The following is a 23,318-nucleotide window of genomic DNA, read 5'->3' on the forward strand; positions in this document are numbered from 1 at the left end:
AGAAAAAGTGAAAGTAAAGATTTTAGGGTTTGGGTTTTTATAGGTTCTTTTGAATATGGATTGGTATACATGGTGTATAGGGCGATTAATATTTGCTTTAAAGTTTTATCTTAAGAATAGTGTTTTCTAGGTGACCCTGTTGCATCTTGACATTGTCCATCAGAGCTGACATGTTGGTTCATTTATGCTTTTGTCAAGGATACAATATTGATTAATATGACTAGACCATTATTAGTAAGTACCATGTGAAGTCCCTTTGTGTTTGCCAAAATGTTACCAGGCAATCCAATTTGGGGAGATCTCCCTGCACACTACTTGACACATCAACCCTGTGGGAGGGTTCGTGACTCTGATCAAAAAGAATTCACAAGCAGATCAGGCAGGTAAAAACAAAGAGTAGTTTAATAAGGCAAATTACACACTCAAGATGTAGTACAGGCATCATGCTCCAGAGGTGAGCAGCTGGATATTTATCTCGTCCAGAATGAGCAGTTATTTAAAACTTCCCCATATTAACTGCATAGAATTAAGTATTTGGTGAAGCCTGACCTAAAGGCAATACTAAAACCCTTGTTACATTCAGTGGCATTTGTAAGGTTCTCTACAATATGAATAATCTGATGTCCAGTGAGGTGTGAGGCTTGAGTAAACGCTTTGCGACAATCCGGGCATTTGCAAGGTTTCTCTCCAGTATGAATCCTCCAGTAACATGCAAGGTATGATTTCTGACTGAAGGCTCTGCCACACTCATTACTTTTAAAAGGTTTCTCTCCAGTATGAATCCTTCTGTGACTTTCAAGTGAAGAATTTGCCACACTCGTTACATTTGTAAGGTCTCCCTTGAGTACGGATTACCTGATGCTTGCTTAGGGTTGATCTCAACTTAAACACTCTGCCACAATTACATTTTGTATGGTCTCTCTCCGGTACGGGTTACCTGATGCTTAGTTAGGGTTGATCTCAAACTAAAGGCTTTGCCACAAACATTTGAAAGATTTCTCTCCAGTATGGATTCTCCTGTGACTTTTAAGTTTTGAGTTTTGACTGAAGGCTTTGTCACTCATTACATTTGTAAGGTCTCTCTCCAGTATGGATTAACTGATGTATAGTTAGGCTTGATCTCAACCTAAAGGCTCTGCTACACTCATTACATTTGTAAAGTCTCTCCAGTATGGATTATTTGATGTCTAGTGAGGTGTGAACCTTGAGTAAAGGCTCTACCACACTCAGGGCACTTGTAAAGTCTCTCTCCAATATGAACTACCCTATGCTTACTTAGCTTTGATCTAGAATTAAAGGCTCTGCCACACTCATTACATTTATATGGTTTCTCCCAAGTATGAGTTTTCCGATGATTTGAAAGGTGTGACTTTTTACTGAAGACTTCCCCACATATGTCACATTTATATGGTTTCTCTCCAGTATGGATTATCTTATGTGTAGTGAGGTTTGAGGCTTGCGAAAGGCTTTGCCACACATTAAACTTAAAAGGCTTCTCTCCAGTATGAATTCTCTCATGAATCCTAAGTTATGAATGCTTAATAAAATGCTTACCACATTCATTACATTGGTAAGGATTATTTCCACTATGGATTACCTGATGACTTGTTAAGATTGAACTCACAATAAAGGCTTTGCCATACTCATTACACTTGTATGATTTCTCTCCAATACAAATTCTTTGATGGTCAGCCAGGCTTGAACTTTGGAAAAAAGGTTTACTGCCTTCATTACTTCTGTGTGGTTTCTCCCCACTATGAATTCTGTGATGTTGTACAGGTTTGGAACTATGGAAAAAAGCTTTGTTGCATTCATAACATTTGTAAGCTTTCTTTCCAGTGTGGTTTGCCTCTGGGAAGTTAGGTTTGAACTCAAACTAAAGGCTCTGCCACACTGATTACATTTGTATGGTTTCTCCCCAGTATGAGTTCTCCAATGATTTGCAAGGTAAGAGTTTTTACTGAAGACTTTCCCACATATGTCACATTTATATGGTTTCCAATATGGATTATCTGTCTAGTCAGGTGCGAGCCCTGGTTAAAGGTTTGGCCACAGTCTAGACATTTGCAAGGTTTTCCCCTGTGTGCTGTCTGCTCTTGTGTCTCTGTTGAAGAATGCATAACATCATTGCCATATTTTTTGGAATTGTTGGTTTGGATAGCAGGAGAAATTCTTTGACATGGTGAAACTGAGGAACTACTGCTGAGAGACATCTTAACTTCATTAGATTCATGAATTTCCCCTTCAGTTTGAAATACAGACAGTTCATCCTGACAGGTGACCCCAGGCTGATTTTCAAAAGGCTTCTTTCCTGCATCCCTTCATTTTTAGGTTGATCTCTTCTAAGAGGGAGATGATTTTTATGTATTCCTTTATAAATTCTTTCATCATCCTTCCAGTGACACTCAATGTCAGGATTTTCCTGGATTTCGCTAACATACAAATCTTTGATTTCATGGCTTATATGTCTCCCCAACATCACTGTTTGGGATATTCCTTTATTACCATTCTCCTTTGGTTGTAAATTCTTGATCACATGTGTAGAAGAAATACCTACAAGATATAAAGGACCATAGGTATCCTATTAATTACAGTTTGTAAATAAATGTTTCATGCTAAAAGCATATTACACCAAAAGTAATATACTGAACAGATTCTGAAACTTCTCAACCAGAATCTTCCAATGTGGGGGAACACTAAAATAATAGAATGCTTCAAAAAAGAAAGAGTGACCACACATTATTCAAATTAATTTTAGGACAACCTAGATGGAAACACCCTAAGTCAGAAACATGCATGTTGCACAGACACTTTAGCTCTTAAAAAAAGAGTGTTTTTTTCACTTTTTATTTCATGTGATTACACCCTTAAAATGCTTAAACTTTGTCAAAAGTTTGATTGCAAAGAGCATACCAACTGGCAGTAAACAGCACTGTGAGAGAAATGGGGTTCGATCCTGGACCTACTAACTCACACGTGTTCTTAAGAATGACTGTCCAACCAGGCAGTACAGATTACAAAAGGTTACATCAAATACCACCAGTTTAGAAAGAAAAACTTGAAGGGCAGGATATAGGATTTGAGCTGTGTCACTGATATAATTACTCAACTGACCCTCATAGAAACCGTTTGAGTCATCACCCCTGAGCATACCAGATTAGGTCAAGGCCTGAGAAAGTTGTCCAGTGGGTGAAGAGAGGACAGAGGATGAAAGAAGTGCTGGGGAAACTGGGAGCTCAGAGTACAACTTTATATGCTAGGAAATAACAGTGCATCTAACCCAGACCAAGGTACCACATGAGGAAGGGTCTGCACTGGGGAAGGTCAGGAGAGGAGGACAGGGACAAGGGGCACGTGGTAGCACAGCTTCTGCCTGCACATCTGTGGGAATAAAACTGTACAAAGGCAACTCAAAAACTGACCTTGGCAGAAAAAAAAGTTTTAGCAACTAGCAGACTAGTATCCCATTTTTAACACAAGGAATTATATTACGGGCATGGAGAAAAAATGGAAGAGATTTAAAAAGGGACAGAGTGTCATGTCGTATGGACAAAGGTTACGTGTATTATAACATGTGCTATGAATTTATCAACTTGAATATCCCATGAGCTCCATTTCCATGAATATGTTCAAGAGAAACATGTAGATATTCCAGGAGACAGGGGCAATGATTTCAGCAGGACTCAGGAGGAAAAACCAGGAAATGTCCACCAAGTAGTGATGGATGAGTTTACTCTGTACACACATGAAGATAACAATAAAATCGTATCACCAGTTCAACAAAGTAGGGAGATGCTGGATTCTGAACGATCATCTCCTGGCTTGTTGAGCAGTTCTGTTGGGGCCACAAAGCTAGCATGAGGTTTTTGACAAAGTTTGATCATTTTAAGGATGTAATGCTCAAACTCTGTATAAGGAATAAAAATGAAAAAGAATCTTACTAAATCATTAATGACATAGCTTAATTTTTTAAAAATAAGTTTGATATTTGTATATGAACTTTTCAGGGGTACATCCCTTGTATGCTGCTAGAAATAAGTGTCCTTTCTGCTGGGCTTCTCTAAATACTTAAACTTATATCCCTCAATCTCTTAACACAATCACTGCAATAAAAAAGATATGGTTATCAAGAAAGAGGATCAGTAAACTCAGACACTCCAAGTACTCCTTGCAGTCACCAAATTAACAATCTACAAACAAAAAATCCTTTGGGAATATCCTTAGAAACCAGATAAAAAGCTGCACCACTCAGACAAATGCTTACTCACAAAACAGTGAACAGAAAAATGTATGAAAGTTCGTAACAATCTATAGGAAATCAAGTTTTGGTACCTTGAAGATTGACAAAACTGAGAATACCTTAGCAAGATTAATAAGAAAACACAAGAGAAGACTCAAATAACTAGAATCATAAATGAAAGAGGTGACTTTACAAATGGATTCTAATCAACTGATTATAATCTTATAATCAAAAGGATTGCAAAAGAGGACTATGAATAATTCTATGCCTAAATAATGGCTAACCTAGAAGAAATGGACACTTTTCTAGAAAAACACAACCTACTCAGGAAAGGAAAAAAATCAGAGTAGACCTATAAATTATAAGGAGAATGAATCACTAATCAAAAAACATTCATCAAAAAGAACTGATAGCTTCACTGCAGAATTCTGCCCAACATTTAAGAAGAACTAACACCAAGCTTAGACTCATACAAAAACACTAAAGAGGACAGAACACTTCCAAACTCATTCTATGTGGTCAAAATTACTCAAATAGCAAAGGTAGACAAAAACACTACAAGAAAACCAGAACAGTATCTTTGATGAATAATGATGCAAAAATCATCAACAAAACAACTATAAACTATATTCAACTGCACATAAAAAGGATTATACAAAATTCCTAGAAGGTAAAGATGGTTCAACATATGAAAATCATTGCATGTAATACTCCATATTAACAAAATGAAAAAACCCACATGATCGTTTCTATTGATGAAAAAGTCAACAGCTGTTCATTCATGATAAAAACACTCAATAAACTAAGAACAGAAAAAAACACCTCAACATAATAAAAGCTACGCATGGAGAGTTCACAGCAAATATACTAAATGGTTGGAGACTGAACTTCCTCTAAGATCAGGAACAAGACAAGGATGCTTACTCTATCTCTATACAACACAGTACTAGAAGTCCTACCAAAACAAACAGGCAAGAAGAAGAAACAAAAGGTATCCAGATAGAAAAAGGAGAAGCAAAATTACCTCTGTTCATACCCAAAGTGATTGTATACATAAAAATCCTGAAGATTCCACTGGCCCCCAAAAAACCAACTAGAACTAATGAATGAATTTTTTTAAATTGTCAAGATATCACACTACCTAAAGAAACTGCCAGATTCAATGAAACCCCTACAAAATCCCAATAGTACCTTTTGAAGAAATACATCCATTCATTTCGATTTGTATGGAATTTCAAGGGACTGTGAATAGCAAAAACAAGTTTGAGAAGAACAAAGTTGGAGGTGTCATACTTCCTTATTTCCAAACATATTAGAAAGCTAAAGTAAACATAACAATATGGTACTAGCATAAAGACCATATACAGAGACCAGCAGAAAAGAACAGACACACCAGAAATAAACTCTTGTACATGTGGTCAAATGATGTTCCACAACAACGTGAAGGCCACTAAGTGGGGGGAAATGAGCCTACTCTACAAAAGATGTTGAGAACACTATATTGACATGCGAAAGTATAAAGTTAGACTATTAGCTCACACCATATACAAAAATTAACCCAAAATGTATCAAATACCTAGACTTAACACCTAGAATTAAAAATTCCTAGAAGAAAAGTGAAAAGCTTCATGATATTGGATTCAGTAATGTCAGATATAACACCCTAAGCACAGCCAAAAAAAGTAAAACCAGGTAAGCTGAACTACATCAAAATTAGAAATTATTGCACATCAAAGGACACAATCAAGAGTGAAGGGCAATCTATGGGATGAGAGAAAATATTTGCAAATCACACACAGGTTAATGTTGAGAATGTATGAAGAACTCTAAAAAAGTCTTTCTACGACGGGTGGGGAGAGGTTCCCCCAACAGCAAGCAATGGTCTGACACCACCTGGGTGTCCTACAGGTCAACTCAATTCTGGCAATTCAACAGAATTCTGACACTACTTGGAGGCAGTGTCAGATCCCACAGGCTAAGGGCCTAGTCCTAGAGACGGCCCCGGCCCGGCCAGCTCCAAATACCAATCACATCTAAGCCGTCCCTCCTGGACTTCTGACCAAACAGCTACAGATTAGAAATTCCAATGAACCGCCCTACTTAGCTTCAATTATTTGTTAGAACTCAGAGAAACATTTTACTTAACTAGATTACCAATTTCCAATGAAAGGATATAGCTCAGAGACACAGGGCAAGATAGGAGCAAAGGGTGCGAAGCACCCACCTCTCCCAGCACACCCCTCTCCTCAAAGCTCCATGTGTTCATCAACCCACAATCCATCCAAACCGTCTTCTTGGGTTTTTGTGGAGGCTTCACTACACAGGCATTGCTGATTAAATCACTGGCCATTGTTCGCAGGACTCATGTCCAGCCACTCTCTGTTGGGAAGTCACGTGGTGGGATTGAAAGTCGCCTCTAATCAGAGGGTTGGCTTGCTGGGCAACTAGTCCACCATCCTTACGGGATTTCCAAAAACTCACCTCATTCACAAACTTAGGTGTGGTTGAAGATGGCTTGTTATGAATAAGAAGACACCCATTTCAACTTTATGACTGAAACAATTCTAGCAACTGAGAACAAGAGACCAAATTTTTTAACAAAAGATATTCCCGTTGCATTTATCATTCAGGAAGTTCCAAGGGTTTCAGGAGTTCTGTGCCAGAAAACGTGACGGAGACCAAATATATATTTCCTATTATAAATCCATTATAAATACATACTACTGACTCCTGCAACTCAATCACAACAAAACCCCCAAATATCCCAATCAAAAAACACAGAAAGGACCTAACAGACATTTCTCCAGAGATGACATATGACTAGGCAACAAACACAAGAAAAGATGTTCAATATCACTAGCCACTAGAGAAATGCAAATCTAAACCACAAGTAAGTATCACTTCACACCCATTAGGATGTCTACATTAAAAAAAAAAAAAGAAAAATGTTGACAAGGGTGTTAAAAATAGGAATTTTTATTTACTAATGGTAAGAAAGTAAAATGCAGTTGCAATGGAAAAACAGAAGGGCAGTTCCCTGAAAACTAACAGTGGAATTTGTATATGCCCTTATCTAAGTATGTTTGCATCCCCCTAAAGTTTGTATGTTGAGATCCAAGCCCCAGTCTGGAGGTGGGCCATCTGGGAGGTGAGGAGGCGTGAGGGTGGAGTCCCCCCAGATGGCAGCAGTGCCGTCACAGCGAGGGGGCGGAGCGCCAGCCCCCTCTCTCTGTCCCCCAAGAAGACACAAGGAGTCAGCAGCCACAACCAGGAAGTGGGGCCTCCCCGGACCCTACTGGCACCTATCTTGGACTTCCCATCTCCAGAACGATGAGAAACAGATGTAATAAATGCCATTAGCCTGGTTTTCAGTATTTTGATGACAGTCTGAACTAAGACAGAAATTAGTACTGAGAAGTGGGAACTGCTGTAACAAACACTGAAAATGTGGAAGCAGCTCTGAACGGGGACATGAGTAAAAGCTGGAAGTTTTGAGGTGCATACTTGAAGCTGAGGCTGTCATGCAGGGAAAGTAAATGTGATTGTGGAGATGGCTCGGAGAGGAAAGGAGACAGCTGCAGAGAGAACTTCCCTCGTCTTGGAGAGTAGGTAACTAATCGTGGATCAAATGGTGGTGGTGATATAGCTAAGCCCACTCTGGTGAGGTTTCAGAGGAAATGAGAGGTATTCTACTGCACAAGGCAGAAGAGACGAGCCTTGTTAGTAGTGGCAAAACACTTGGCTGATGTGCATTCATGTTCTACAGTTGTGAAGAAGACAGAACTTACAAGCAATGAAATAGCATATTTAGCTGAGGAGATTTCTAAACCAAGGGCTTAAGTAGCAGCCTGGTTTGTCCTCATTGGTTATGGTTCAATGTGATGCAAGAAATAACTTGAAGACTGAGTTATTAAGCAAAAAGCAAGTAGAACATCAAGATTTGGAAATTCTCAGCCTAACGTATTGCAAAAAACATGAGGAAGCATGTGCAGGACACTAAGGCAGTGGCCAAGCTACTGTTTGGTTACTAGGGGTGTGAACTACAGGCTTCAATAAGCTACACCAACAGGAAAACTGTCAGTTTGAACTGAAGGGAAAGGAGATAGAAAAGAAAGGTTGGACTTCACAGGACAGGACCATTGAGCACCTTGGCTGCAAACTCACCCTCTTCTTCAACACAAAGAATGACCCCAAGGGCAAGTCAGCGGTCATCAGGGCTGCCTCCTCAGTTTCAAAGTGCAGGGCACAGCCTCACACTCAACAAGCAAGATGCCTCCCAAGTAAAACTGTGGGCTCTCAACCCCAGCCCAGGAGAACTGAGGCCAGGCAGAACCCAAGACACTGGCTCTGGAAGCAGGTCCGCTGTCCAGCAGGCCTGGAGGGCAGAGCAGGAAGATAAGGGCATTGTTCTCTAGCCCTAAGACCTCGTGGAGTTCGCCGTGCTAGGCTGTGGACGTGCCTGCGGTCCATCAACACTTCCTTCGTCCCTACTTCCCCCTTATCAAACAGTGATACCTGTCCTATGCCGGTTCCACCCTGGATTTTGGAAAGAAGATACTCTGTTCATTTTCCAAGTTTACAGCTTTGATGGGCTTTGCCTCAGGAAGAATCCTGTCAGTCACAACTCTACTTCACTTAGATGGTATCACATGCAACTTTAGAAGTTAGACTGTAAAGTTGATGCCAGAACGAGCTGCCCTGCAAGGATACTGGGATGGAATGAATGTACTGGGCATGCGAAAGCACATGAAATCTCAGGGCCAGGGGCAGGAAACCATGGACTGAAGCTGGTAGCCCTCTATAATTTGTATGTTTGAACCTTCTAAAATACAACAGCAGGACTTGGAATGTAATCCGGTCAGGGGGACAGAGTCCTCATGGTCAGGGTTAGCCCCTCATGAGGGCGAGCAGGGAGCTAGCCAGGCCCCATCGGCCATGAGAGGACACAAGCAGGAGTTGGGCCCCTGCAACCCAGCACGGTGTCCTCCTTAAGACCCGAATTCCAGCACCCTGATCTCAGCTGCCCAGCGTCCGGATGGTGAGGAATAAATATCTGTGGTTATAAGCCACCCCCTGCATGGTACTGAGTCACAGGAGCCTGAATGGATCCATACACCGTAGGATGAAGCAGTTCAGCCTCCGGGTACACAGACAAGAGAAATGGAAGCAGGATCGCACAGCTCTCCGGACCCCAGGTTCACAGAAGCGTGTTTACATTAGCCAAGAGGTAGGAGCAGCCCCCAGGCCACTGACAGGTGAACACACAAAATGTGGGGTGTGTATATGTATATACATATATATATATATATGTATATATATACACAAATAATGAAATATTACTCAGGCTTAAAGAAAAGACACAAATCCTGTCATTTGCTACAAGGATAAACCTTGAGGATGTTATGCCAAGTGAAATAGGCCTGTCACAGAAATGGCTATGAGTTCACTAATGAAAGGTATTTAAAATAGTCAAACTCACCAAAATAAAAATACTAGAATGGTGATTGACAGGGGCTGGGGATAAGGAAATATGGGAAGAAAACAAGTGAGTTTAAATTCCCCTGGCAATCAGTGGCACCTGTATTGAACACTAGAAAAATATGGCATATTTCAACTCTGCTAAGCTCTAACAATGTACATGACAATGAGGGTTATTTGACATGACCGAAGAGAGACATGAGGTCAGGGGTGCTCGGACTCTGCATTAGTAGATGCAGTCACCACTGTAAATCTGAGACACCTAATGTGCACTCATTCCCATATTAGTCAATTAGCGTTTATAAACATCATCAGGAGAAAAGCCAGCTGCAGAGAGAGTACGTGAATGGCCCACACGGGGAAGGGTGCTCACTGAGGGTGCTCCTCGGGGCAGCACCCATGCAGCAGCAGGTTCGGGCTGCGGCCTGGAGACCCACACAGCAGGCTCACGTGCACACACGAGGTGAGCCACACGCACAGCAAATAAGAGCCAGAGGACAACAGGGCAGCACCAGGGGCTGCGGCAACAGGGTCCTGAGGCCCCTGAAACGACCTTCAGAGGGAAAGGAAGACGGCAACCTAATAGCTTCATGAGCACCCAGGAGAAGCAATTCCCAGAACTTCAGAAACTTCACAGGAAACATAGGTGCTATAAACAAAAGTGGAGAACTTGATAAAGTGCAAGCAAGGGGCTAAGTTTCCTGTAAATACAATGAGATACTGAAGTACTAAGTCAATATACCAGCATGGATGTGGTAATTCCAGGCAGGGAGAGTAACTTAGAATATCCAACTTGTACCTATAAATAAAAACTTTGAAAAAACCCTACAAATCATGTATAAAGAACTGAAAACAAACCAGAGAAAAAGCCACACATCTTATGCAGGCAGTGGCTGACACCGAACGGGTGACAGAGGCCCTCAGAGAGCACGTCACTCCCCTCGCGAGCTCCCTCGTCAGGTGCCCCACAGCCGTGCTTCCTGCGTGGAGGGAACAGCGGCGCCCACGGGGCGGACCTGCCGCAGGGACAACGGCCCGGTCAGCAGAGGGAGGAGGGGCACGCGGCCTTGGGCATGTTCTCCCGGGGACACACTCCCCACCTCTTACTGTGGCTCAAGGGGACTAAGGGTGACCAGTGGCCTGTGTGACCCCACACACAGGGCCCGCGGGCTCCTCCTGCGACACCCCGCAAACCCTGGGAAAGCCCTGGGCACACCTGTCAGCCAGGCTCTCCTGGGACTTCCAGCTCGGAATCCGGGACACGCCCCCAGCCTCCAGGGGCGCTTTTGCAGGGTCCAGGGTGACACTGCAGTCCGAGTCCCTCGCCACAGCTCTTCTGTCACCAGGTCAACCCACTGCACGTGAGGGCCCAGCAGAGGTGAATTACCCCAGAAAATGAGCAGGATGAAATTCCAGACCCTAGGGACGTGTACTTCCGAAGCATGGTTCAGAGGCAAAATCAGGCCAAGTTAAGAATGCATGAGATCAGGAAGATTCCACATTCCCCCACTAGGCAGAGCAGGGGAGGGACAGGACGCCAGCTGAGGGGCTCGATGTCCCAGGACCTGCGAAGGACCGTGTGCTCTCCCACAGACACCAAGGTCAGAGCCCGACAGAGGTGCTCCCCATGCAGGCCTGGGGACCCCAGCGAGGCCCACCCTGTCCGCTGAGTTCACAGTTGTGCTCAAAGCAACCACAGAGATCAGACCTGCCTGCCCCCCGCACACCCCCCGAGGGGGCTGAAGCAGGGCGGAGGTGGCAGAGGGACCTGAGCAGGCAGACAGGGACCGAGGCAGTGCCACTGGATTCTGGGCGCAGGACGGAGTGGAGGCGCAGGCACGGCCCTCCCGCCTCCCCACGGGGTGTCCAAGCAGAGCAGCCAGGGCTGGAGAGGGAAGGACGCGGGGGGGGGGGCAGCCAGAGGCCTTGGCTCTCATCCACACTGAGTGAGAACTGGCTGGGCATCCGGTAGAACCCCGCCCACCACAGACCCAGGGTGAAGGGGACCCCTTTGAAACCGCCATCCCCTCAGCCTGCAACAGCAAGGTCAAGGACCAAGGACCTCACAGGACTCCGAGGACATGTAACACATCATACGAAGACCTTGCCGTCTCTCTGCCAGAGCTGCAACACCGCTGGGGTGTGAGAGGGGACCCTTCACGTGCTGAGGCCTCAGAGCCATGTGCTGGGCAGAACAGGTTCCCCTGAGGGCTCACCAGGAAGCGGCGTCGGTCCTCCCACAGAACCCTCCCCCCCTGGGTCCGGGACCCACACTCTTAGTGCTGGGCCTTCCTCTGCCCTCCTGAGCCCTGCCTGTGCTCACAACCTAATATGATCCCACCCATTTGGTTTTTTCCAATTTTCTCTCTCTGCTGTTCAGGGATCTTCTGTGCAGATAATATTCAGACCAGTAAGAGAAAATTCCAGTGTATAAAGAAAGGAATGGGACGTGCTGTGGCACTTCTAGAATCCTAGCTCCGGGCTCAGGTGAGGAGAGAAGGACACTTCAGACAGGTCTAGAAACCTACTGCACAAACCCCTCCAACCACCTGCCTCTTGAATGCACAGGGAACAGAACAGTGAGACATCTGGTCTCTTCCAAGAACTACTGAATGGAAAGCAGAGAGGCAGCAAACAGGAAAGCGGCTACTGGAAAGCACAGCACAGGGCTTTACACGTATTTATCTTAGCCGTGTCATCTGGAAAAGGAGTGAAGTGAAAGTGCAGACGCCACATTACGAAGCTCTCCATGTCTGACTGAAGGGGCTTTGGCCTCAGGAGCACACTGCGAGGGTTCCTTGGGGGCAAACCAGAGAAAAGGCAGAGATACCCAACCCGCACTTCTGCAGGAACGCCATCCTCACCCAGGGACACCAGGTTCCTGTAGTTCTCCTGCATCACGTCCCGGTACGAGGCCCGCTGAGCAGGGTCCAGGCATTCCCACTCCTCTTGGGGGATCTGACGGCCACATCCCTGAAGGTCAACCGTCCCTGAAATGAAAACAGTTCATGAAGGAGCATGAGGGGAGATCCTCACACGAAATGAGGAGACAGAGGTGTCGGGGGAGATGTGGATGAACTGTATGTTCTAACAGATCCGAATAAAGGGATTCTGAGTGAGTTGTGTGTCTCTAACATTAATATACTATGCTTTTCCCTAGGATGTGCTCCTCATCTGTGCACTTCTCAATATGGGGGACAACACATGAAACGCACAAATACAAATTCAGTACTGGGTGCCCTATATCTAAGTGTCAGATACTATATTCTTCATAATGAGTGATGTCCCACATGTAGACAAAGTAGAGCAGGAGAGGTGGCCTCAGAGATGACAGTGTCCACAGAGGTTTTAAAGAAAAGTAGGAACCTAAACATTGTGATGATAGTAACAGCAGTGGCTTAAGGCTTTAACGCTTCTAATGTGCTGGGTGCTACTCAATGCTTTACATGTACTAACATGCTATCAGCATAACAGCTCACAGACACTAACAGCAGCCACCTTGGCCGCAGGAAAGGCCTGTGTGGCTGGAGCGGGGAGGGGACACACACAGGAGGGGGTCCAGACAGAAGCAGGCCGGGAGGGACGTGTCCCCCAACCTTTCCCCCAACATCTCAAAAGAATTTTACAAATCATGTATTTCCTATTTTAGATTAACATGATTTCTTCTTTATCTTATACAAGAAGACACTTACTAATAATGCAGTATCCTATATTTTATATAAATGCCAAGATGGTCACCTCAGCCCCAGGAAGTACCGGGTTGCCTGAGGACAGAGGGGGAACATATTTAGGGGAGTTTATGACGGCAGTTTTGGGCAAAATAAGGTACAGAATTCTGTTAGACAACCTAGCAGAGATGTGGCAGACACAGTGAGAAACAGCATTCTGGATTTCAAGGGAGAGATAGGGGTTTAGGAGGGGACTCGGGAGACAGGGAAGTGGTGTGGAAGTCATCAGGTGAGAGCAAGAGACAAGGTAGGGGGTAAAGACAGAGAAGATGTTCAAGGATTCCACCTTGGGATACTGCACATTCACAGACAAGAGAGTCCTCTAAAGTCCATCAGGGGGATCTGAGAAGTGATCTGGGGGACGGGGGTAGAAGAAAATTAAAGTCAACAGATTTTTAAACATTAAGAAGGGCATGTCCTCAGAGCCAAGAAAATCAGTCTTTCAAGGAAGCAGCTGCCATCAGCTGCGGAACCTGCTGCTGCCAGGACGAGGAGGATGAGAAGAGGAGACCAGAGGATGGACTCGGAAACGGGGAGGGCACCGGTGACTGGAAAGAAAAGTATCGGCACAGCGGGTGTGAAAGCTTGACTGACGGGGTTCAAGCAACAACTGTCCGCAAGATTTGAAGAGGGCTGTAGGCAAGCTAGTGCACTGTGCCCTTAAACGAAGCATACGACAAAAGGGGCTCTGAATGGAGGGGGGAGTAGTTAATTGGGAATGTTTGCTTTTGAAGACAGAAGACTACAGTGCATAAAAGGCATGTGTGTATGGGGGGATCGTTTTGGTGTTTAAGATGAACATCCACCATTATCAGATGACAAAATTAACATCCACAGGTAGAAATACACATCCAGGTTCTCACACTGCTACCAACACTTCACTCCATTTCTAGAAAATCATTCTAGATATATTTTAAAAACACAAAATTGTAAAAACATAGCTATAGATGTGCAAAATGTTAAAGAGTCCCTTGCAGACGTAAGCTCTGAACAAACTTCAAGTTAAGCTTTTTTGACGGTTGGGTTTCTTTTTTGTTCTTTTTTTGCTTTTTTTTTTTTTTTATGCAAATCTTTTCATTAGACATAGCTGGACTCTGTTGGACAAAGCTTCCTAGTCAATCCAGGCCACCTTCAGCATTTGGAGAAAAAAGACAAGAGAGACCAGAGGGAAACAACTACTCTTAGGTCACTGCTCACTATGCTAAGAAATCACATTAGCGGGAAGAAAACTGAGTATTAGACTCGTTAAGTTAGGCTTTGACTGTTAAAAGATCACTGACATCCTTACCAGCTACCCAACGAAACAGTCTAAAATTATTAACTGATCACCAATGAACATGACCAAAGCAGAAGATACAGAGGACAAAGCCTGCAGGCCTCGCTTACATCAGAAACAAATTTAAAGAGGAAACAATACCCAATTTTTATCAAATATAAATCACTTTGGTGTCAAAGGTAAATGTGTGAATATATTATATTTAGAAAAGAATGACATGAGTTCATTAGAGGAGGCCGCCAAACTTGGGAAGTTAATTATAGGGAAGTAGAAGTCGAATGAACTAAGATTTATCTCAAACTACAAATGAACGAATTAAATGTTAAGTGTGGGTATATATACATATACACATATATAAAATTCCATTACAAAAATCTAAAAATAAAGTCATTTTAATGTATCTTTAAAAAGGGGACCATGTAGTGACAGTCATTTCTTGTCCCACTTCTCTTCCCAACCTCTAACCCACGCCTGGAAAGAGGAAGAGGGTGACCCACCGCTGACCAAGTCAGGTCACTGCCCTCTGGCTAAATAAGTTGCAAAAGGAAGCTACGTTCAGATACATACAATAAATATAAAATAGAGAGAGCTATTAGAAGTTTTGCAATTCTCAGTCTCATCTCTACAACTGAAACGAATTTTAGATGTATTTTCAAAGCCACCGATGCATCACAGCTGCATCACGGAGCATCACCAGGATCCAGAGCCTCACCACCACCGCCCTGCCAGCCTCCACCCCCGCCTCTCTAATGCTGTGTTTCCGTCTCTCACTTTGTACATCCACCTCCCTATTTCTTTTTCTCTTTGATTTTGTGTTTTCCCGCTGGGTTGCTGCTCACTCAGGTGCCCTCCCCTCTCCTGCCGTCTCTCCCTTCGGTGCCTCCTCTCCCCCCACTGCTCCGCGCACTGCAACTGGTCCCCCTCCCGCTGCCCCTTCTCCCCGGCCTTCCTCACGGTCCCCGCTCTCCCCGCATTCCCGCCCTCCGCCCGCCCTCTTACACTCTCCAGCGCAGTCACTCCCCTGCCCTCCCGCCCGGTCACGCGCCCCCCGTCCCCTCCACGGCACCCCCGGCGGCTCTGCTTCGCTCCTCCGCCCTCCGGGCCGCCCCGGTCCTCTCGGGCCCTGAACCACGCCGCCCTGCGGCCACGGCTCCCAGCGCGCACCCTCCCCGGACCCCCGCCCCCACCGCCCCCCAAGGGCCTCCCTCCCCGAGGGGTCACCTGCACCCGGAGGCCCCACCGCCTGCTCCTTCCCGGGCTCGCCCGTCCTCTCCCTGCGCCTGCTCTCCCGCAGCCTCCCGGCCTCCGAACTCGTCCCGCTTCTGTCCCCGCTGCTCCGGCCCGGCCTCTCCCCAGAGCCGTCTCCCGCGAGCCCAGGAGCGCTGCGGCACCGGGCGCGGCCTCCCGGGAGAGCACGTTCACCGTCGGCGGAATCCGGGGCCCGAGCCCCGGTGTCCCCTCCAGCACCGCGGTCCGGGGAGGAGGCGCCTCAGCAGTGGCGGCCTGGGGGGGCAGAGGGCCCGGCCCGAGGCCGCGGAGAGGCGGTTAGGGGCGGCGGGAAGGGCCAGCAGGGGACCGGCGGGCGCGGTGGGCCCCATCCTGGAGCTGGGCGGCCGGCGCCGCACAGTCCCTGGCGGAGGGTCACCCGGCGCGGGAAGCCCGAGACGCCAGGCAAGGGCTTCAGGCAGGAAAACGACGGGAAAGGCGCGTGGAAGCGAGGCCAGGGGCGGGGCCCGGCCTCACGGGGACTGTGAACCGCAAGGGGTGCTCGCGGGCGCCCGCAGCGACGTCGGAGGTATCAGGGTGGTGGGCAGGGAGCAGGCCGGAGGGATCGCGGACCGCATGTGGGAGACGGAGGGCGGCGGGACTTACGCTTAACGGCGCTTCCAGGTTTGCGGGGACCTGCGCGCGCGGCAGGAAGAGGCGGGCGGCCTGGGGGCGGGGCGTGCGCGGGGCCGGTCTGCGCATGACCGCGGGCGGGAGAGGCTGTCCTCCAGGGTGGCGGCTGGCCCCTGCTTCGCAGGTCCATCGTTAGTAAGTATTTGCGTACTATTACGTGAAGAAGGGCTGCTTCTTTCGTTCTTTAATGGTTGAAGACATTTTAAGATAAAAGGTTTGAGTTGTGACGGTCACTGACGTTGGGAAATAAGATGTTTTCCTTTTCACTGTTGAATATGTTATGTGGGGGGGGGTTCAATTGTTTATTTTCCTCGGTTCTTGTCCCCGCCGCCAGAAAGAATTGCAGGGCAGAGACACACTAGTGAAGCAGAGTAAAAGTTTTATTTAAAGCTACTTACTTAAATATACTTAAAGAGATAATGTGGGCGACCTCAGGGTTCAGAGACTCAGGGAGGTCAGAGGACAAGATGAGGAAGGAATTTATGAAAGCGAGAGTGTCAGGGAATGACAGAATAATGAAGTTAACTGAACTGCTACTCAGCGTGGGGCACATCCCCTGCTCACTTCGTAAGCCAGTGTCACCTGGTGTCCAGTGTCCACTGGATCTGCACGGACTGGGAACTGAGCCCCCACCACCCAGGATTTAGGGGAGCCGCAAAGCACTGGACAGAGTGAAGTTATGTTCTGGGAATTTCCTAGATGCAAAGAAAGGAGACTTCCAGGCAGGCTACCAAAGAGCATGACCATAAGCTGCAGGTCCATCCAGGTCACCCAGGCGACAGTAATTTGCAAGCCCAGATCGGAACTCTCAGCAGCCACTCTTTACTTATCAGAAATAGGACACAGGGAGTGAAGATTTAAGCTTAAATTTGGAGGTTTAGAATGACGAAACAAAGACACCACTGGAAAAGTGCAAAGAGAAAACTAAGTTGAGTAGTGAGTTTAAGGCAAAAGGCGCACACTTGGAGAAAGAGCGTGGGCGACCTCAGAGAGGAGCGCACTGAAAGGTCGGGAAAGAGGTTCATTAAAGTTACACACTTAGTGCGGGCGACCTCAGAGAGAGGTGCACACCTGAGGGTTTAGGGTCCGGGATTTTATAGGGTGTGGAGGATTTTCAGGGAAGCGACGAAGGGCCAGGTGCGGACCTGCCAAATGGTCCCAGAATGTACATCTTTGATAAGACATTAAGTTTCTTCTTTTAACTTAACAAGAAATTTCCTGCTTTGATTCCTTCCCAGGATATCAGCTTCTGTCTGGACGTGCCCAATCCATAAAGGCTGTATTAGAGAATAACCTTAAGGATGAAAAGATACATTTTTAATGTTACTAACATGGGAAATATTTTCCCTCGGGGAAGGATGCATTCAAGAGACCAGCTGTGTGATAGGCCAGTGGCAAGAATGGGTCCCGTAAAGGTTGATCGTACCGGAACTTCACCCATTTCCCTGTGGGAGTTACAGATGGGTCAGTATGCAGGGCTGTGGGAGGTATGTGCACGGCCATAATGATAAAGCAACACTCCCCTGAAAATGCTCTTTCAGGCCATTTTGAGTACGGTACTGTAATCTTTGGGGGCCACTCTGTTACTCCAAGAACACACAGGAGGCCAGCTTCCAGGCCTTGTCCCCAAGGTGCCAGAAGGGTCAGCCATTGCTGGTCTATCTGCTGAAATGTCCAGGGCCACATCCACTCAACAGTGTCTCTGGGGTTTAGTGCAGTTGGTACTGGCAGCAGTGTATTATTCTGCTCGCCAAATCCCCACTTCAGCCATTCCTCCTCGGTTTGTACATGCAGTTGTATAGGACAGGCAGCAGTGTATGTGGGCATCTCCATGGGGCTCAACGCCCCCTTCAAGGGCTTCTCATTCAAATGCCACAGCAATGTCCATAACGGGACTGACCAGCCCCATAGACCACTGGTGTCTGACTTCAGGCCAGATTTTAACAAACCATTGTACCTCTCTTATCATACCTGTCCTGGTAGGGTTATATGGTACATGGTATTTTCACCTTATCCCCAATTGCTGCACCCATTCTTGTAATGTATCTCCAGTAAAGTGGGTGCCATGAACACTCTCAGTCACCTGTGGTTGGCCATAGGCTGCATACAGATGCTCTAAGACCCTTTTGGTTGTTTGCTGAGCTGGACAATGTGGAGGAAAAGCAACAAACACTCCAGTAGTGGTGTTCATACAAGTAATGGTATATCGATACCTTTCTGATATGGACAGAGGCCCAATACAGTCTGTCACCTGATGAGGGGTATTAGCCCCCGTACTATTGTCCCATGTTGCTGTGGGACTCGGTGTAAGTCCCTCTTAGAGCACACAAGACACTCCTTCTGGGCTCTGCTGACTTTTTCATAGGTCATTGGCAAGCCCCACCTACGGGCTACAGCCCACATCCAACTAACGTTGTAACCATTGGGCCACATCAGAGGCAGACTCTCCCTCTAGGCAACACACCTGGGCCAGTGTGTCTGCTTCAGCATTCCCTGGGGATGCCAAAGGCAGATGGCTGGTCACATGATATACTTTATTTTGGTCTGGCCACAGGCCCATAGGTCTTGCCACAACTCCTGCCCCCAAAGGGGACAGTGACCAACCATCCATTTGGCATGGTACCATGTTGGTAGCCACAGGGTCAAGCCCTGATAGCCCAGCTGTCAGTGCAGACAACTATAGGGGAGGGTTCCCAGGGGATCATGAGCCACATTACCCACAACTCTATCCATTGATTGCTGTTCCCCTCACCATATTGCATCTGTAATGCCTCAGTCTTAGGGTGGAAAGCCACAGCCCTCCCCTGTGGGGGCTGCCCACAACTGAAGCCATTTGTGCACCACGCATCTTCAGGTACAGGGGTTCTTCCCTCCTGGTAAGGATTCTCTGCTACTAATGGCTCCAAAGAAAGTTGAAGTATGCTTTTCACTGGTGTATGTCACTGGCCCCAATAAGCCCTGGAGGTCTCCAATTAAGGGGCTAGTGGAGATGGCTCTACAAGGCTGTAAATATGCTCCCCATTTGGCCAGTTTCAATGTTTGTGCCATGCCGCTCTGTGGCTTTTGGGTCATTCCAACCCACCACACAATGGGATAGATGGTTATTACCTTTCTCAGAGAAGTTCCACTAATGGGCTCTGTAGTCCACAAGGCATGGCACACGGTAGCCAGTTGCTTTTCTATCAAGATATACTGGACCTCTGCTCCTTTCCAGAGCTGTGACCAGAATCCAATATGTTGGCGTGTCTGTTCAAGGCACTGCCAGAGTCCCTAACCATAACCATCTCCAGTTACATGAGCATCCGGCTCACAGGGCATTGAGCCCATTACACGCGAGGCCTGCACGGCCTTGACTGCCCGCTTGGCAGCAGGAGCAGCAGCTACACGTGTCTCATCCCAGTCCCACCTGATGCCCTTTCGTACTAAACAGTATAAGGACTTCAGAATTTGTGCCAAGTGTGAAATAACACTCTCCAGTAGCCCAAAAGACCTAAAACCTCTTGTAATACTAACACAGAGGTAGGGGTGGGGAAAGCCTGGACCTTGTCTATGACTGCTTCTAGAATAACTTTAGTTTTACCTGACCAGACAACTCCCAGCAACTTTACAGAAAACCCAGGTCCCTGAACCTGGGTGCTGGTCACAGCCCATCCTTTCTCCTGTAGATGCTGCAGCAGCCTAGGAACTGCCCCTTCTAAGTGTGCAAGAGAATCAGATGTGAGCATCTCATCAATGCAGTGATACAGCCACCACACTGTTTGTGGGTTCTTCCATGTGGCCAAGTCCTGGGCTACAAGTCCGTGACAGATGGTGGGACTGTGGAGGTGTCCCCGTGGAAGGACAGTGAATGTCCACTGCCGGCCTTCCCACGTAAAGGCAAACTGTTCCTCACTTTCCTGTGCTGTAGAAAACAAGGCATTAGCAATGTCCATAACGTGATACGTCCCTAGTTCATGACTGAGGGTGTCCATAAGGGCTGCTATACAGAGGACAGCATCATGCAAAGGGGGAGTGACTACTCAGTTCTCTATAATCCACAGTCATATGCCAGGAGCCGTCTGGCTTTTTCACTGGCCACACCAGGTAATTAAATATGGGTGGGCTTTACATCTTTATGGGAGAACCTGGGCTCTTAAGACTTCATAGAAGAAATGACTTGTCTCTTTAAAATCTGTCACCAGCCAACGCTGGCTTCTCCAAATGTCAGGCCTACTTGCACTGGTCCTAACATTCTGTTGTGTGAACGCCATACCAGATGTGAGTGCTGCGATGGGCATGATCATGTGCCAGAACAAATCTGTGTTTGAAGACTGGGAGTGGACGGTAGTATAATCATACGAAATACATATTTGGCCATTCATGTGACCATAGATGTATTTTTCAGGCATATTTGGTCTTCATCCAGTTCCTGAAAACGCTGGGTCTTAAAGGTGAAATAGATGCTTGTCATGTTAATGAGAGACTTCAGGACCCCACGCACGGGCAGGGGTTGGTGCTCAAATCAGCCAATGGCTAATAATTTAGTCAAAGACGACTATGCAGTGAAGGCCTCACAAAAAGCCCTGAGAAAAGCTAATCGAGCTATTGGCTCCTCCTTCCATGTGACGAGAGCATCCACACTTCAGGAATAGGAATGCCTCCATGTACCACTGAGCCAGGCCCCAAGCTCTACCAGAACAGACGCTCCATTATCTGAGAACTTACCCTGTAACATCTCTTCATCTGGCCGTTAACTTGTATCCTTTATGAAACTGGCAAACTTGTTTTCCCCAGTTCTGAGCTGCCCTAGGAAATTAACTGAACCTAAGGAGGAGGTAATTGGACCTCCAATCTGTAGCCAGTAGGTCAAAAGCACAGGTAACTTGCCTGGGGCTTGCAGCCTGTGTCTGCAGTGGGGAACAGAGGGCCGTCTTCTTTGACAGCGACCTTCACCGGGGGAATCTGCTTCTCTCTCCAGGCAGATAACAGAATTGAGTTCTCTGACATCCTGCTGGTTTTTTGAGAATTGCTTGGTGTTATGGGTGGGAAGACCCCCTACCACACTTACACACAGTGGAATCAGGTTCAGGGACCCAAAGTCACACTATTACTGCTGTATGTAACACTTGGATTGCAGGCAGACAACACAGATGGACTCAAATTCCGATTCAGCCACTTGCTGGATGTGACTGATTCTTGAAACCTGTCTTTGTCCTAAGTTGCTTCACCTGGAGAAGAGTGTGTCATTTCTTATTTCTCACAGTTGACTCAACCAGTTATTCCACATAAATTAAGCGACTCTTACTTCAAATATGACAGAAAAGACAATGTACCATCAAAGTTGAGATCACTTACGAAAGGTAAATCTACTATTTTTGGAAGGGAACAAACTCTGAAAGGAACATACTGCATGTTGGCTGCCATGGTATTTAATAGCAGAAAACCTTTTCCCTGCAAGATTGGCTCTGAATATGAAGACCACTCACTGGGAAAGGGCAGCACGGCCCCCAAGCATTTGCAGATGGAGACTCTCCCCTTGTCACCAACTAGGGTTGGAATCCTGGGGACTTTCTTACCCGTACTTTCATTTGCTTCGGGGCATGCTTGTCAGCCTTCACACACTTGATTTCCAAGCACCTGACCAGAGCCAATCACCCTGACGTCTATGTCTTTCGTTGATCCAAGTCCTAAAGGAACTCTTCCTTCTTAAATATAAAGCTCTACTTTATACCCACCACTGCCTTTTTTGCATTTTCCTGTCATCCAGAGGCCTCAATACAATCTCATGGTTAATGTATCCTGTGGTGTAAAAAAGGGGAAAATATGTACATTCAACATAACATCGAGGTCACAATGTGTGGAAGGGAAATGTGGTAAGGACATATTGTATTAAAACTTTTCACTAGTTAAAAATGACTCATGTAACTTCACTTGCTACCATAACATCATTTTATCCTTTGGAAAAATGCTCTTCTGATGAAGTTGCTTAGTAATATGTATTATCTAATAAACCTTTCCGAACATTAAGTGCCATTAAACTGGTGTAAAAACATCTTAGGCAATTAATCTAAATACTATTTTACAAGCATTTTCACCACCCACATACTAGAATGGAACCTACAGGTGCAGCAGGAAAAGGAATGTAGTAACTCAGCATAAAGAAAACTGTGCTCTTTCCAACCAAATAATCAATATCCTGGGGCAGAGTGTGAAGAAAATAACTCAAGTGAAAATTATGAGCACATAACCCCCAAATCATATGTGTAATTCCACAGTGGAAATGAATTGTGACAGATTCCTTGAACAAAGAAGCTAAAATGCATTGTCAAGTTTCTGGGAGGAACTACTCCAGAGTGGGATAAAACTGAGTTGGTAGAAAGAACATGACTCATTCACAGTTATAAAAATGAGTCCAACTTTACGAATGAAAACAAGAGACTATAAGAGAACAAAAACAGAAACAACCTAACACCAGCAGTTAAATGTGAGAAAGACACATGCGCACACTATCCTGGATCTGTAAACGAACTCTCCAGTGACTGCTCTGCTGATAAAACGTTTAAAGTTTTCATTAATCACTTGATACAGAACAGACAGTGCCATTCAACACAGAAAGTGACAGCCGTCTCCCCTGCATTATTGCTCCCACATAACCACTCTCTAGTTACCTATCACTCTCTATCCAGTTCAAGCCATTCTTCATGTCCTGGCCTGCTCT

General features: G+C 46.1%; 1 protein-coding gene and 1 pseudogene across 1 annotated transcript; both read right to left on the reverse strand.

Moving 5' to 3' along the window:
• Positions 1 to 384: 384 nt before the first annotated feature.
• Positions 385 to 1,876, reverse strand: LOC118909993 (zinc finger protein 665-like; annotated as a pseudogene).
• LOC130678867 (zinc finger protein 836-like) lies at positions 385 to 16,751 on the reverse strand. The gene is made up of 4 exons (XM_057496684.1): positions 16,595 to 16,751; positions 15,944 to 16,210; positions 12,583 to 12,708; positions 385 to 2,553 (listed from the first exon to the last, which is right to left on the reverse strand). The coding sequence occupies exons 1-4, from the start codon at positions 16,749 to 16,751 to the stop codon at positions 2,057 to 2,059; spliced, it is 1,047 nt and encodes a 348-aa protein (XP_057352667.1). The 3' UTR covers positions 385 to 2,056.
• Positions 16,752 to 23,318: the final 6,567 nt, after the last annotated feature.

Source organism: Manis pentadactyla, assembly GCF_030020395.1.
Source record: "Manis pentadactyla isolate mManPen7 chromosome 15 unlocalized genomic scaffold, mManPen7.hap1 SUPER_15_unloc_1, whole genome shotgun sequence".
NCBI lineage: Eukaryota > Metazoa > Chordata > Mammalia > Pholidota > Manidae > Manis > Manis pentadactyla.

Bases quoted from the DNA above. Each gene is read 5' to 3' on its own strand.
- LOC130678867 (XM_057496684.1), bottom strand. From the start codon at position 16,751: ATGGACCTGCGAAGCAGGGGCCAGCCGCCACCCTGGAGGACAGCCTCT. The intron at 16,211-16,594 runs GTAAGTCCCGCC...GCCACTGCTGAG, and splicing joins ACCTGGAAGCGCCGTTAAGC to GCGCCTCCTCCCCGGACCGC. The intron at 2,554-12,582 runs GTGAGGATGGCG...TATATCTTGTAG, and splicing joins CAGGAACCTGGTGTCCCTGG to GTATTTCTTCTACACATGTG.